The following is a 16,924-nucleotide window of genomic DNA, read 5'->3' as shown; positions in this document are numbered from 1 at the left end:
GCCACCCAGGTATGCCCACAGCCCTGGGGCAGTGGGGTGATGCGGGGGCACAGACTCCCATGCCCTCAGGCATCCTGCAATGGCTGTGATGGATGGGCCACAGTCCAGTTCCATGCCTTAGGCATGAAATGTGAGACTGGTGAATCTTACAACACAGCTCACACTGGAAGATGCAGAATTTCATGGAGTCAGCAGCAACCAACCTATACTTTCCTGGAAAACTCAGCATTTCCTTCATAGTCTATTGTCATAATGTGTCGTGACCTATGCATTAGACTTTATGTTTTGTACTAGTGTCACAGCATAAAATCAGTTCCATTACAAGTACTTAAGAATTCAGAATCTCTGGGCCAGCACTGTGGTACAGCGGATTAACACCCTGGCCTGAAGTGCCAGCATCCCATATGGGTGCCAGTTTGAGATCCAGCTGCTCCACTTCCAATCCAGCTCTGCTAGGGCCTGGAAAAGCAGTAGAAGATGGCCCAAATCCTTGAGCCCCTGCACCCGTGTGGGAGACCCAGAAGAAGCTCCTGGCTCCTGGCTTCAGACCAGTGCAGCTCCAGCTACTGCAGCCAATTGGGGGAGTAAACTAGACCTCTCTCTCTCTCTCTCTCTCTCTCTACCTTTCCTCTCTCTGTGTAACTCTGACTTTCAAATAAATAAATAAATCTTCAAAAACAAAAAGAATTCAGAATCTCTTGTAAAACAATGATAGTTCTATATTGATTGAAAGCCACAGAACTTGCATTTTGATTGGGAATTCCATTAGTGTCAGTTATTTAGAAACAACAATGTTTGCCAGCGGTATTGACATTCACACAATTATGTAATATTTTCATGGTTCTTTAAGAGGCACTATGTACAGAAGTTTATTTCTAGTTCTTGATAGAACTGTACTCAATCCTCAGTATATTTTAAGTTATTGTCACAATTTATCTACATTTATAACCACATTATTGTATTCAAATTAGGGATCTATTTTATTACACAACCGAAACAGTATAACCAATTAACAATCAACTAAGATAAGTTTTTAGACAATATGAAATAAGAAACACTTCCACAAGTCATGGGTTTGCCTCATAAACCAAAACAAATTAGATTTTCTAAATCTCAGTAGTATTCTTGACTTTAAAGGCTATGTAATAATAAGCTCTGCTTAATTATTAAAATTCAATTATATATGTTTTAGAATTTCCTAAGACAGTCCGTTGGGGTCTATACATTAATTTTGATGTAATAACAGTTAATAAAATCATACTGAAACCAAACAAGAAGATGGGGCAGGAAGGAAGTGAGTGTGGCTCTAATGGGGCAACAGTGATGGAGATGTCCTGTGTCGTCTCCTAACAAGGTCAACATCCCGGCTGTGATAGTGTGCTGTGGTGTTGCAAGCTGTCACCCCTGGGGGAAACCCAATGAGGGGTGCAGCAGATTTCTACTATCTCTTGTAACTGCATGTGAATCTACAATAATCTTTTTAAAAAATGAATTCAGGCCTTCATGCATTTTTCAGAGAGAAAAATTAAAGAATATAATGAAGAAAATAAGCATTAGTAATCCTACCACCTGGAAATTGCCTCAATTAAAATGTTTATGTATCCCTTATCATTTTAATGCATATTTTTAACATATACCATTATATACAGTTATATATATATATATGCTTTTTACCCTCTAACATTTCATTTTTAATTTCTATCATATTAAATATTTCTCAAAATTGGCTTTTAATGGCTAGGAGACTCTGCTTCATAGATTAAACTAATGTGTTCATTTAACGCCTATGTCAAGTTACCAATTTCTTTTTTTTTCTTCGTGTGTAAAATGTGTGTAAAATGTATAACGTCAAAAGGCATCTTTCATTTTAACACTGTGCAGGAGAGGAACACACAGCAGAACCCAGGGAACCACCAGACCTCCTCCCTGCTTCACTGTCCCTCAAGCCCAGCCTGAACCACTCTCCTTTGCAGGAAAAAAATGGCATTTGGGACACTTAGCCCTTGGCTCAAACAGGCTCTGGTTTTCATTTGTTGTGTATTTTGACCTTACTCTCCTTTGGCCTTAGGTTTTTAGTTGGTAGGGTGGATAGTGTGATGCTTAAATGACAATAAAGGGACTAATATAAGCAGATATGCAAAATTGTCAATTCTTCAAAAAAAAATTTTTTTTTAAAGTGGAAAGCATTTCAACTTTCTTTTCACTTTTGCTTTTTTTTTTTTTTTTAATTTTTAAAGTTTTTTTACAGGCAGAGTTAGACCGTGAGAGAGAGAGACAGAGAGAAAGGTCTTCCTTCCGTTGGTTTACCCCCCAAATGGCTGCTACAGTTGGCATGCTGCGCTGATCCGAAGCCAGGAGCCAGGTGCTTCCTTCTGGTCTCCCATGTAGGTGCAGGGTGTAAGCACTTGGGCCATCCTCCACTGCCTTCCCAGGCCACAGTGGAGAGCTGGACTGGAAGAGGAGCAACCAGGACAGAATCCAGCGCCCCAACCGGGACTAGAACCTGCTGTGCTGGTGTCGGGACTAGAACCCAGGGTGCCTAGTGAGCTGTGGTGCCAGCCTCTTTTCACTTTTGAATTTAAAATCAGAGAAACAGAGATCTTCCACTACTGGTTCATTCCCCACATGCCCACAAAAACCAGGGCTAGGCCAAGTCAAAGCCAGGAGCCCAGAGTTCAATCCAGGTCTTCTGCAAGGGTGGCAAGGATCCAAATACTTGGGCTGTCACTCTGCCTCCCGTGGTGTACATTAGCAGAAAGTTGGATTGGAAGTGGAGTAGCTAGGACTCAATTGAGGCACCCCAATATGGGATGCAGGCATCCTACGCAATATCTTAACTACTGTGTCCAAATGCGCATCCCTGGGGCCAGTGCTGTGGCGTAGCAGGTAAAGCTGCCTCCTGCAGTGCTGGCATCCCATATGGGCACCAGTCCAAATCCTGGCTGCTCCACTTCCAATCCAGCTCTCTACTATGGCCTGGGAAAGCAGTAGAAGATGGCCCAAGTCCTTGGGCCCCTGCACCCATGTGGAAGATCTGGAAGGAGCTCCTGGCTCCTGGCTTCAGATCAGCACAGCTCCAGCCATTGTGGCTATCTGGGGAATGAACCAGTGGGTAGATCTCTCTCTCTCTCCCCGCCCCATCCCTCCCTTCCCCTCTTCCTCTCCCTCTCCTTCCCCCTCTCTCTGTAACTCTTTCAAATAAAATAAATAAATCCTTGAAAAAATGCCCATCCCTAATCCTCCAAATTTGACAGGCTGCTCCTCTTCAAACATTTTATTAACTCTACATGCTTAAAGTAAAAAGTCCTCATTTTGGAAAGAGATGTATGTAACTCCTACATCACACTTTACACAAACATCAATTCTAGGTGGACTGCAGATCTGATGTAAAAAGCAAAACAACAAATGTTTTATAGGAAAATATCTTTACAGCTTTGGCAAAAGCAAAACTTTTCTTAAACATGGCTCAAGAAAATCCTCCCTATAAAATTAATAATTGATAAACTGGACTATAGGAAAATTTAGAACTCTTATTCATTAAAAGACACCATTACAAAAGCACACAGCAGGGCCAGCACATGGTACAGAGGATTAAGCTGCCCTCTATAGTCCCAGCATCCCATGTCCAGAGAGCCAGTTAGGTCCCAGGTGCTGTGCTTCCAATCCAGCTGCTTGCTAACCTGCCTGGGAAGGCAGAAGAGGAGACCAGCACAGAGCCTCTGGGTCTTGGCTTCAGCCTAGCCCAGCCCTGGAAATTTGGGAAATGAATGCTGTGGTCATCTGGGAAGTGAATCAACAGATGGAAAATCTCTCTCTCTCTCTCTCTGCCACTTTGCCTTTCAAACAAATAAACAATTATTTTTAAAAAAAAATAAGTACAATAACGCACAGAACAGAAGAAATTTCCTATATGTATGTCTAACAAAGGATAACCAGAATATATAAAAATTCCTACAAAATAAAAAGAATAAAGACAATGTGGAATCCTAGACTGAGAAAAGAACACCAGTGGAGAAACTTAAATCCAAATAAGGCCGATCATTTAGCTAATACCAATGTGTCAGCACTGATTCCTTAGGTGTGACAAATGTGCCACGGTAATGTAAGATGTCAACATTGAAGAAAACTGGGTGAGGGGCACGTGAGAGCTTTCTGTACTATCCTTTCAACTTTTCTGTAGATCTAATATTCTTCCAAAATAAATGATTAAAGGCAGAGTCCAATAGAAAAATGGGCAGAAGATTTTAACAGACACACATGTAAATGGTAAATAAAAATATGAAAAGGATTCAATTTCATGGATAGTGACTAAAATGGAAAAGACAAAAATCCACCTGCATCCCTGTATCTCAGGTGCCGGGGGAGGTGGGACGGTAACTCTCGTACGCAGATGAGGGGAGCACTCCTACACTCTAGGGCACAGTGATTCTACTCGTTATCCACTCCAACAGCTCGCTCTCCATAGAAATATCCACTACAGTGTTCACAGCAGCACTCTCACAATAGTCAAAAGCTAGAAATTATCCAAATGTTCATCAGGAGTAGAATGGCTAGATTGTGATAGATTCGTCCAAGAAAATACTGTTCGACAAAGAAAAAGAATTACTGTGTGTGCAACATCAGTCAATTGCACAAAAATGTTAAGCAAAAGACACTGGACAGAAAAATATAGTATATGTTCCATTTACATAAAATATGCAACAACGAGCAAGACTAACATACATTGAGGAAATCGGGATAGCGGTGACCCGTGGGTGGAGGGAGCTTGTGAACAGGAGGGGACTTGAGGTTTCTGAAGTGCTTGTAATGATTTGTTTCATGATCTGGGTGCTGGTTATAGAAGTGTGTCCAGTTTATGAAAATTACTTGACTGTGCATTTATGACATATGTACTTTTGTGTGTGTATGTTACTATCAACTAAAACGCTTTTTAAAACAAAAACTTCTAAATTCCTTATCATGGCATGTATGTCCTTCTATGGTAAGGCGTCTCACTGTCCCCGCCACATAAGGTTTTGGCTCGCACCCTGCACTCTATCCCACCCTATCTTTCCTGGTCCAATTCTAGGAAGGCACCCAAATCCAAATCCACTTTTGTTGATGAGTCTCCAATGCAATACGTACTCATCTCCCCACAGAATGCATGCACTGTTTTCTCGCCTCCCTTGTATTCCTGGAGAGTTCCCACTCAACTTCCATGTCTTTCTGCAGGTCCTATTCCAGCACCCCTCCCTCAGCCAGAGTCTACCTCCTGTGCCTACGCGGCAACACTGACACCATTCATTTGTAACTGCGTCTTCATTCACCTCCCCCAATGGTATGGTTTGAGCTTAAAAAAAAAATGAAGAGTGACAGAGAAAGGAAGATAAACACATACACATGGAGAGAGAACACAAAATTAATGTTACATTTAAAAATTAGCTTCAAAATACAAATATGCAAATAGTTTAAAACATGCCAAACTAGGGAATATGTCATTTGAGCATATAATAAAAGCATAATACAAAACAAGGAAATCAACACAAAGTTCAAGACCGAGACCTCCTTAATGATCCAGAAAGGATCCTGGAGGTTTCAGAAGTATTGATAATGTTTTATTTTTTTAGCTAAGTATTCACACACGTGTCCATTTTATTGCTATGCTTTAGAATTACATGGGGGGTGGGGCAGCACTGTGGTGTAGCAGGTGAAGCCGCCGCCTGCAGTGCCAGCATCCCATGTAGGTGCCAGTTCGGGTCTTGGCTGCTCCACTTCCAGTCCAGCTCTGCTGTGGCCTGGGAAAGCAGTGGAGGATGGCCCAGGTGTGTGGGCCCCTGCACCCACATGGGAGATGCGGAGGAGGCTCCTGGCTCCTGGCTTCAGATCAGTGCAGCTCGGCCATTGCAGCCAACTGGGGAGTGAACTAGCGACTCTCTCTCTCCCTGTTTCTGCCTCTGCCTCTCTGTAACTCTGCCTTTCAAATAAATAAATAGATCTTAAAAAAAAAAAAAAAAGAATTTCATGGGGGACCCGGAAGAAGTTCCTAGCTCCTGGCTTCAGATCAGTGCAGCTCTGGCCATTGCGGCCATCCAGGGAGTGAACCAGGAAGGCTTCTCTCCCTCTCTTTTTCTCTATAACTCTGCTTTTCAAATAAATAAAATAAATCCTTAAAAAATAAATAAAATAAGCAAAAAGAGTCTACACTCATCATAAATCCTTTGATCTAGTAATTGTACTTTTAAGAGTATGCCCTATGGAAATCCATGTTCATGTGACCAAAGATATGTGAATAACTGTTGATTGCAATACTATTTATAGTCATGAAAACTGGAAGCGACATGGAACTTCTCTGGAAGGTTAAGGAGTGAACACAGTAAGATGGATGGTAACTTCCATAACATGAATTACTATAGTACCAATAAACCTCCACAAACTCTCCAAGTCATATTAACTGGGAAGAAAAAGCCAATCAGACACTAATCCATAAGCCTTCTCATTTATTTAAGTGTACATATGCATGTTCACAGTACAGCATTAGCAAGTGCCAAACCTTACCTATACGTAGTAATTGCTTCTTGGAAGGCCCTACTGGGCCCTGTTCCAAGTGTATTAACTCATTTAATCCTCACAACAATACTGTATAGTGGGTAGCATAATCAACATTCCCATTTTCCTTTTTTTTTTTTTTCTGTTTTATTTATTTAAAAGAGAAAGAGCAGCTGGCACTGTGGCACAGGAGGTTAAGCCACTGCCTGCAGGGCCAGTGTTGTGGTGTAGTGGGTTAAGCTGCCAACTGTAGCACCAGCATCCCATATGGGTGTCGGTTCTAATCACTGCTGCTCCACTTCCAACCCAGCTCCCTGCTAATGCGCCTGAAAGCAGCGGAGGATGGCCCAAATCCTTGGGCCCCCGTACCCACTTGGGAGACCCAAAAGAAGCTCCTGTCTCCTGGCTTCCAGTCCTGGCTGTTGGGGTCATTTGGGGAGTAAGCCAGAGGATGGAAGATCTCAATCTCTCTCTCTGTCTAACTTTCTCTCTCTCTCTGTAACTCTGACTTTCAAGTAAATAAAGTAAATCTTAAAAAAAAAAAAATCACTACCTACAATGTCAACATCCCATATGAGCTCTGGTTTGAGTCCTGGCTGCTCCATTTCTGATTCAGCTCCCTGCTAATACACCTGGGAAAGCAGCAGAAGATGGCTCAGGTGCTTGGGCCTCTGCACCCACATGGGAGACCTGGATGGAGTTCCGGCTCCTAGCTTTGGACTGGTCCAGCTCTGGATGTTATGTCCATTTGGGGAATGAACAAGCAGATGGATCTCATTTCTCTCTGTCTCTGTCTCTGTCTCTCTGTAACTCTTCCTTTCAAATAAATAAATACATCTGAGGGAGAGAGAGTAAAATCCTCTGAGTTACTCCCCAAAGACCTACAACAACTGGGGCTGGGACAGGCTGATGCCAGGAGCCAGGAACTAAATTATTTGAGCCGTCATCACTGCCTCCCAGGGTACACACGGCAGGAAGCTGGAAGTGGAAGCCAGAGCTGTGACTTGAACCCAGGCACTCTGATAGGGCAGGCATCCCACGATGCGTCTTAATTGCTGCACCAACTGCCCGCCCCAACATCCCCCTTTTATACATGAGAAGACTGAGTTACAGAATAACTTGTCTGCGGTCGCTCAACTAGTAAGGGGAAAGCCAGGATTCAAACCCAGGCCCTGCAGCTCCAGTCTGGGCTCCTAACCACAATGCTGCAGAGTACTTCTTGGAAGCAAACCCCTAAGAAAAGCACCGAATTCTTGCACGCTAAAACTTCAGCAACAAAAATGTATTTGTGCAACACTCCCATCATCAAACATATACATAAAGAGAAGGAAAGCAACAGTACTGAACTTGGAGTCTGAGGCCTGACCGACAGCCGTTAATCCTTCAGCAAACACTTGGCTTGTGTGTGCCTCAGTTTTCTATGTGTAAAATGGGCACGATGATGCCCAGCTGCCACTTTAGGCGGGGGAGGCAGACACAGCAACATGTCACCTCCCAAAGGCAAGCCAGCATCACTCGCCCAGGTAACTCTGGAAAGTCTGCAAGGAGAGGGGGGGTGCAAGGGGAGCAAACTGTAGAAATGGAGCCAACGAAAAACCCTGGGGCTCTGGGAGGCACCTCACCCTCCAGAACCAGAGAGCGCTGTGCTGCATACAAGGGCACAGACCTCACCTTGCAACCGAACCCAGAGCCAGGAGGGCCAATTTGGGGCTCCTCTCTGCTTGGTGCAATTAGTTGTTTTGGGGAGCTGCAGTTGGGGCCTTCGGCAGGCGCAGGGAGCTTCACAGGCACACCCCTGAAGCCTCTGGCGGAGTGGTCCCCACCAGGGACCCTGAAGGGGAGGATGGGCAGTGGAGCCTTCTCTAGGGAAAAAGGAGCAGCGCTAATCACAAGGCAAGCGGCCTCTAACCTCATAAACATTCTCAGGGAGAAGCAAACCACCTCCCAGTTAGGGCGGCCTCTGCTCTGTTCAAACAAATCTGCTGCAGTGACTCACTCCTCCAAGCAGGGAGGGGTAAACCCGTAGCTGAGGGGTTAGAGATCAAGACGCTGAGGAGAGATAGGGAGATAGGCAGGGATGCCCCAGGGGTTCTCACACCACAGGCTCCAGTGAGTGGGGGGAGACCCCAGTTTCCCCAGCTCCCACTCCCCAGGCTTCTGGGGGGGGGGGGATCACTAGGACTGGGTAAGGGGTGGAAGCCAAGGTAAGGATCTTCCTGGAAGGAGTAAGGGCAGAAAAATTGCCCCTAAGCTGGAAACCAGCATCCAGAATTGCATCTCCCACCCTGTACCTTACTCCTCCATCACTTTGTTCTGGAATGGGTAGGGTCACCTAAGCTGCCCCAGTAGAGGCCACCTCAATTTCCCCACTCGAAGAAATGCGAATAGTCAGCCCCTTGTAAATGGTAATTCCCAGGAGGCTGGGGGATGAGGAAAGCCCCAGGAAATCAAAGAGGGGACAGGTGTTGGGTGTGCTCCTCTCCTGGGTTTGGGTACTTCCGGGCTCTTTAGGCCAGAGATAGCCCTTTATTGCACCTGACACAAAGAATCACTCCCTTTCTTCCTTCCCACAGATTAGCTAACAAAATAGGTGTTTGCTTTTGATCTGGCTACCTACCCAGAGGCAGGGGCTGGACAAGATCTGTGCAGAGGCTGACCCGGAGTGACCAGGAGGTGAAATGAGAAAGAGGGGTTTAGGGTGCCACCCTTCTCATTACCTGGAGCCCCACAAAAGGAAACACAGGTGCCTAACAGTGAGAATGGGAACCCCAAATCTGTAGGAGACATCGTGTCCCTGAGCCAGGCTCTCCCCAGGACACCTGCCTAGTGCCCAGCCAGTGTCCCCTCCCCTCCAAGGACTGGCGCAGGGGAATCTGCCCTCTGCAGCCTCAGATTACCTTACCTTGTGATGCTTGCTTTTGTGCCCCAGGCCTCAGAACGCCGCTGCCTTTTTCTTCCTTCATCTACTCAGCCCCATCCTACCCTATCCTATACTCTACTCTGGTCTCCTCTTGCCTCTACTTCAGTCTGGTCCTGCCTCTGCTGGCCAGACTTAAATCTGGGCCACCTGCCTTCAGGGCACATACCTGCTCCCCCGACTAACCGCTCCCACTCCCAGGAAGCAAAGGTATTTCACAAGACTCTGCATTTGACCCAAAGAGACAGGTACCATAATTACCAGGTGGTGGGGAAGCTCGTCCCACCTGCTGTGAGCACATGTGTCTAGAATGGAAACCATCTGGGTGCACACCCCCCTCCACCCCAGAGAAATATGGGCAAACGTTGGTGCCCAGCACCTGGTGACTCCTCTCTCAGATCCTCCCCCTCCTCCTCCCGCAAAGCCCAGCATTCCCCAAATTCCCAGCGTCTTGGAGACATCCGCTGTGCTGTTCCTGAAAGTGAGAACCTGGCTCTGAATGGGGGAGACAGAAGGGCGTGTGGAGGAGTTCATGGATGGTGTGGGGCCAGTCTCGTGAGTGGAAGGGACAAACTTGAAAGGCTTCTCTGCCCGGCAGCTTCTTCCCCCCCAGGTGTCAGAGAGTCAGGACTTCCACCGTTTTAGAATCCTTCCACCCCTTTGGAGTAAGCAGCAGTGACTCCAGATGAATCCTCTTATAAAACGCAACGATTCTGGGCGCCCGATTCTGGGCGGGCGCCGTGGCTCAACAGGCTAATCCTCCACCTTGCGGCGCCGGCACACCTGGTTCTAGTCCCGGTTGGGGCGCCGGATTCTATCCCGGTTGCTCCTCTTCCAGGCCAGCTCTCTGCTATGGCCCGGGAAGGTAGTGGAGGATGGCCGAAGTCCTTGGGCCCTGCACCCGCATGGGAGACCAGGAGAAGCACCTGGCTCCAAGCTTCGGATCAGCACGATGTGCCAGTCGCAGCGGCCATTGGAGGGTGAACCAACGGCAAAAAGGAAGACCTTTCTCTCTGTCTCTCTCTCTCTCTCACTATCCACTCTGCCTGTCCAAAAAAAAAAAAAATATATATATATATATATATATATGCAACGATTCTGATGCAGCAGTTCCATACCAAAGCATTTCTCTCCAAGAGAAACGAAAGCATTGGTCCACATAAGAGCTGGCCAAGGTACATGACAGCATTACCCAACACAGCCAAATAGTAGAAATAACCCAAGTGGCCTCCAACACTTACCCAGGAACATGTCTGCGACAAACAACCCATTCAGTAGAGTATTACACAGCCGTAAAGAGGAATGCAGTACGATTTCTGTTCTAACGTGCATAAACCTTACCAAATCACGCTCCCTGAAAGATGCCAGTCACAGAATCAGATATTGTATGATTACATTTATGTAAGATGCTCAGAAAAGGTAAATCCATAGAGAAAGAAAGCAGACTAGAGGTTGCCCAGGGCTGGGGAGATTAAGGAGGAATGTGAAGTGACTGCTAATGGTTGGGATTTTTTTATGGGCTGATGAGAACATTCTAAAATTCATGTAGTGATGACTGCACAACTCTGAATACATATTAAAGTGAGCTGTACACTTTAAGTGGGTGAATTGAATGATATATAAACTATATCTCAAAGCTGTCATAAAAATACATAAAGTTCAGGGGCCGACACTGGAGTGCCGGGGGTTAGGCTGCTGCCTGGAACCCCGGCATCCCGTATCAGTGCTGGTTCAAGTCCTGGCTGCTCCACTTCTGATCCAGCTCCCTGCTAATGCACCTGGGAAAGCAGCAGAAGATGGCCCAAGTGCTTGGGCCCCTGTACCCACGTGGGAGACCCAGATGGAGTTCCAGGCTCCTAGCTTCAGCCTGGGCCAGCCCCTGCTGTGCAGGCCATTTGGGGACTGAACCAGAGGATGGAAGATCAATCTCGCTCTCTGTCACTCTGCCTTTCAAATAAATAAATAAATCTTTTAAAAATATATGTATAAAGTTCATGGTCAGCCTTTAATAACTCACAACTCTGGTTTTTAAAAAAAACAGAGGAGCAGGGCTCAGGAAAAGCCTTCAGATCCCGAGGTCCTACAGGAATATCACCTATCCTGCAGCAAAAAGGTTTGGGTCGAAGCTGATGGAAAGTCCACATCACAAAGCTGCTGAAGGAATCTCTCTGGCCAAGACAATGAAAACAATAACTAGAGAGGGTGGAAACAAAAACGCAGACATTGTAAGGAGGGGTGACCTGGCAGGTTAATTCCTGAAGAGCCCAGAGCTACAGGGGCTACCGGCTGCCTCTGCCACGAGGTCAGAAAAGGAAAGAGGAGGGAAGGGGCCAGGTGGGGGCCAAGGAGGACCCCGACCACCGCCACACTACCTCAGCCCCATTCTGGCTGCATGACGGCTGCCAGAGGCCACTCAGTCCTCGCCCTGGGTCTAGCCACAGTCCCCTCCCATCCGCAGGAACTTCTACTGTGAGAGGGGCCAGAACCGTCAAGGAAAAGGCAAAGGAACAGATGAGACGAAACAGGTGTCAATATAATGAGAAGGAGCAAAGATTGACTGAAGCAGAGTTTCTAGATTCTTCCTCTATCCCTTGGCCAGGATCTCAGAGGAGGTTAAAACAGTCTGGCTCAGGCCCGTAGCAGATGGAAAACAGCAGCAAATAGGCAGGCACGTGCCAGGCGCTGTGCTTAATGCTTCCTGTGTATTACCTTAGTTAATCCTCATGGCCACCTGTGGAAAGGGTCCGGTTATCCCACTGTTTCACAGACCAGGAAGCTGAGATGGGCCAGAGTAAGTAATTTACCGCAGTGACCTCTGGCCCACCTTAGCTTCCCAGAGCCATGCCCTTAACCACAGGCTATTAACAGAAGTCACAGTTTAGCCAAAAATTGTAATGTAATTACATTGGGAGGGGTGGGCAGGAGCACCTTAGGAGTAGGAGCACAAATCTTCCTTAAGCTCCCACGACCAGAGGTCAACAGATACCCAAAACTAATAAATCAAGAAATACCACTATAAGTATGTTATTCAGAACATGGAGGCAAACACCACACAAGGAACTAGAAAAGGAGTTGAAAGCGGTTACCTTCCTGGAGAAGAACCTGGAGTAAGGATTGTTAGTTTCTTTTAAAAGTCTTTTGGATATTATTAGATCTTTTTATTTTTTAAGATTTTATTTATTTGAAAATATTAGAGAGGGAGGGAGGGAGAGAGAAAGAGATTTTCCATTCACTGGTTCTCTCCCCAAATGGCCACAATGGCCACGGTTGGACAGACTAGAGCAAGGAGCCAGGAGCTTTATCTGGGTCTTCCACCCAGTGCAGGGGCCCAAGCATTTGGGCCATCTTCCACTGCCCTCCCATAGCAGAGAGCTGGACTGGAAGTAGAGCAGCTGGGACTCAAAGCGGTGCTCAGAAGGGGTGCTGGTGTTGCAGGCAGCGGCTTAACCTGCTGTGCCACAATGCTGGCCCCGATTAGATCTTTAAAAAATCATACACACATATTCCTTTGATGAAAAATGATGGAAGTAAAGAACAAGGGAGGGGGAAGAGGGTGAAACATCATCTGTGGTGAAGCCCAAGGTCATAGACATCCGCTCTTTCACCACACAGCTTCTGTTCCCCTCCACTGCTACCAACACGTGTGGGGGAGGCAGGGGCCAGCAGCACCCTCTCCCTGGAGCCCAGAGCAGAACAGCAAAAAGACCTAGCACAGCTGGAATCCACTCACCTAGAAGCAGAAAGCCTCCATCACCGCCTCCCAGGCCCCAGGAATCCACTGGTTAGAACTTTTTATTAAGCTTTCCCTTAAATTCTGTGAGCTGACCCATTTCTTTCTCATAGATTCCTCTTCTGTTGAAGCTAGCTGGGCCCACTCTCTGTTGTCTATTGTAGCCAAAGAAATGTAATGGAAATATCTAATGAAAACAAGCTTAAGGTTTATTCATTTCCTTCAGTATAAAGATATTATAGTGGCTTGCAAACTTTGACTTAAAAACACAGTTTACATCAGGATCCAGTAAGCAAACACACATAGGTGACATGTATGTATATAATATACATACATGATATGTATGTGTGTAATATGCTTATGATTGAAACAAAGGTTTTGCCAAAAAGTCCTACCTTGCTAATTAATTAATTCAATTAATTAATTCAATTGCTTTTTGTATGCTGGTTCTGACCCACTAAGCTGAGTTCCAGCCCACTACGCTTATATGATCTGCAACTGAAAAACACCAGCTCCTTGTACCTACTGCATTTGTCTCCAACAGTAGAAGTAACCTGGAGAGCGTACCGGCCACATTTCCATGTCTACGTATGGCACGTTAAGTAAGGCCTGGCTGCTGGGGAGACACCAACAGGGTCCCAGCATGCCGCTCCCACTAGGATATTTCATCAGCTCAACTGCAGAAGAGACATCTGTACATTTATCTGTCCACTCCCTTTACACGTGCACTGAGCATGGTTCACTGGTCTGAATATACAAGAGCTTCCTGGGGACTGTGCAGGGTCATAAATTCTATCTGTAGGCTGGCTCAGAAGAGAGGAATCCAGGACACAGTCTGCTTCCTGACTGATTGATTGTTTACCATCTCCTCCCCTTCCTTAAGGGCCCAGGAATGTCTCCCAGATCCCGGGGATGGTTATTTCATGACCAGCCTGAGAGTGAAGTAAGTCCAGGCTACAAAGAGAATAAGTGGAATTTCTGCCTACCCCTTGCTCTAGAGGTCCCTAGCTGTACACTGATCTGTGGCTGGAGACTGAATTCCTTGCTCACTATGTTCCCACCTTGTCTTCCTGCCCAAACAGACAAGCTGCGAAAACATGACAGGATAGCAAAAGGTGACAATTCATTCCAACGCTGCCAATGCCTGGATCGCAAGACGGCCTCTGGACCTACAGCAAGCAAAAAGAAGTCCAAGCACTCCCTCCTTTGATCCATCTCATAACCATTTTCCCTGCCTCAACCATCCCAGAACAGGGAGCCGCAAGGAGAAGGATTGTTTCCATCTCTCCAGGGTCCCACGGCTGAGGGAGTGGGCGATTGGGCAGTAGCAAGATCTGTAATGCAATGTGGCAGAAATGAAGGGGGGACTGTGAACACCATTAAATGGTCCTCTGGACCTTAAACTTGAAATGAGCATCTATACCACACACGCTCTTTGAAGAAGAGCCCTAAGTCAGAGGCAGCTAGATAAACTCGACCTTGAGGCAGGTGGAGACCGGCAGAGAGCCAGGGGATCAGATGGAGGAGGTGGCACAGACCCCCCATCACCTGGCACCGGCAAAAGCTTGGAAATCGATGGAATGCACACACCCATGCTAAGTTCTCCAGCACAGCCTGGAAACGCTCAGCCACATATGGTAAGTTGGGGTGGGGAGGAAAACTGGGAGGGGGGCCAGGCAACGCGGGGAGGGGGCCTATGGCCTTGATCGGCATTAGCCGCACCTCTCCACAACCCTCACGCCAACCGGAAACCCTCGCACGGGTCACTTCCCTTCCTTTCTCAGTTCAGGTTCTAATCCCCTTCATCTACCTGCCCAGGGCTGGGCGGCTGGAGACGGAAGCAAAACCGAAAAACCGTCCCAGAAGCTCTGGGTTGGCCGAAATGGGGGGAAGGGAGCAGAAAACCGGCAACAGGGAAGAAGGAGAAATCCGCGAGAGGTGACCCCCGGGTGGAAAGCTCCATCCCGGATAACGAAAGGCAGAGCTGGCCAGTCTCTCGGAGCAGCAGGAGTGCTACCGCTCCCACCCGCCTCGTCCCGGGCCCTCCATTCCCAAGCTTTCGATATTCACCCTCCGCCCAAAGCGCCAGGAGACTCTCTGAAGGGTTTCTGCGGTCCCCAGGACCGACGGAAAAGCGCGGTCTGCCTGGCGGGACACGATGTCCCAAAGGGTACAAGGATCCCGCCCCCCGAGCCTACACCCCCAGGACGCCCGAGAACGCGGCCCAGGCTACGGGCGCCGAGTCCCAGGCGGCAGCCGCAGTGTCCTCCTGAAAGGGCAGGGACGCCTTGGGCCTCAAAGGTCTTCATCCCGCCACCCCCAGGGGCTCCCGCTGCCTGCCGCGAGGCGACACAGAAAGGCAAGCGCCGCGAAGGGCTGAGCGCTCGGAGACGGCCACCGGGTGATGTCAGCGAACTCGGCGCGGGGCATCGCAGTGGGGAATCGGACGCCGGGCAGAGCACACGAGGACGGCGGCCGAGCGCCTTCTTACCGCGGGCTGGCCCTCCGGCTGCACGTCCACCAGGGTACACCAGTTCCGCGTCCCGTTCATCTTCTTCCTGCGGGGGCCCGCAGCACACAGCCTCAGCCCCCCAGCCGCACTTCTCCGGCTTCTCCTAGGCGGGCGCGCGGCGGGTTGCCCCCTTGTATAGAAGCGTCGGGAGGCGGCCTGAAGATAGGCCACGCCCCCGGGCGCTGTTCGCCAATTAGAACGAGCGAGAAGGTGAGATGGGCGGAGCCAAGGAGGCTCTCGTTCACGCCCCGTGGACTCTCGCTCGGATTTACGTAGAGGTGTGGCTTGGAGCGACCTGGGCAGCTTAACTGAACAGTTTCGTCTAGGAAGTGTGCTTGTACCCCAACACGCTTCGTTAATCTTGTCTCCTTTCAACTCCAACATCAGAACTGGTCAGAGGAAATCACTCTTGTCTGCCCCTGGCGAGCTGGAACCTGCAGAAGCTTCCCTACATCTTCCCATCCCTGTATATAAGCCAGCCTATAGGTTTTGCGGAGCTGAGACAACCTTCCCTCAGCCACAGAAAGGCGGGCACCAAAGGCCAGCTCATTCAGACTGGCCTAAGCCAGTCTGGCAGGTGCCCTTCCCTGGCAAGCCGCCCAGGCCAAGTCAAAGCCAGCTAGGCTCTGGGTGGGGCTTGTTTTGCAGAGGCTATTATACCAAAGCTGCCCTTATATGGTAGGGAGAGGCGGGACACATGGCCTTTAAAGGAATCTGTGGTCTTGAGGAAGGCTGAGCCTCAGCCTTCCAATGGCATTTGCTCCCCAAACTTAGGCTGGGATCTTGAGGCCTAGAAGAGATTAGCCAATCAGAACCTGGAGCCTCTTCCCAGCCCAGCTGCTCTCAGCAGGGGGCTGCTCCACTGGCCTATGACCCACACCGACAGCCGGCAGATATGTCAGAGGCAGGTCTGACCCCCTCTAGAGTGGACGGTGTCCCAATATCTGGCAATAGGCTCAAGTGAAGGGCTCACTCCCTTCTTCAAGGCAACACAAGGGCAGGATTCCCCAACACACATGGTAAAGACTACGTCCCAGGCCAATCGGGAATGGCTAGGGACCTTTTTACCCAAGAGGTGAATGCTGGAGATATCTTTGTGACCCAAGGGAATAAAACCCTATTCTGGTGTGTTCTCCCTCTAACTCTCAAAGAAGGCATCTTTTTCTTTTCTTTTTTTTTTCTTAAAGATTTATTTATTTATTTGAAAGGCAGAAATAGAGAGAAGGAAAGAGACAGAGAT

General features: G+C 47.9%; 1 protein-coding gene across 3 annotated transcripts in view; it reads right to left on the bottom strand.

Moving 5' to 3' along the window:
• The window catches only part of TUFT1 (tuftelin 1), a 53,503-nt gene extending 37,686 nt beyond the window's left edge, over nucleotides 1–15,817 (bottom strand). For all 3 annotated transcript variants that reach the window (XM_062192260.1, XM_062192262.1, XM_062192261.1), the window contains exon 1: nucleotides 15,664–15,817. In XM_062192260.1, coding sequence (XP_062048244.1) covers nucleotides 15,664–15,723 — 60 coding nt within the window. In that variant the 5' untranslated portion in view covers nucleotides 15,724–15,817. The remainder of the gene's footprint in view (nucleotides 1–15,663) is intronic.
• Between the last annotated feature and the right edge of the window lie 1,107 nt (nucleotides 15,818–16,924).

This window comes from Lepus europaeus, chromosome 5, assembly GCF_033115175.1.
Source record: "Lepus europaeus isolate LE1 chromosome 5, mLepTim1.pri, whole genome shotgun sequence".
NCBI lineage: Eukaryota > Metazoa > Chordata > Mammalia > Lagomorpha > Leporidae > Lepus > Lepus europaeus.
This window is presented reverse-complemented; position numbering and strand designations above follow the sequence as displayed.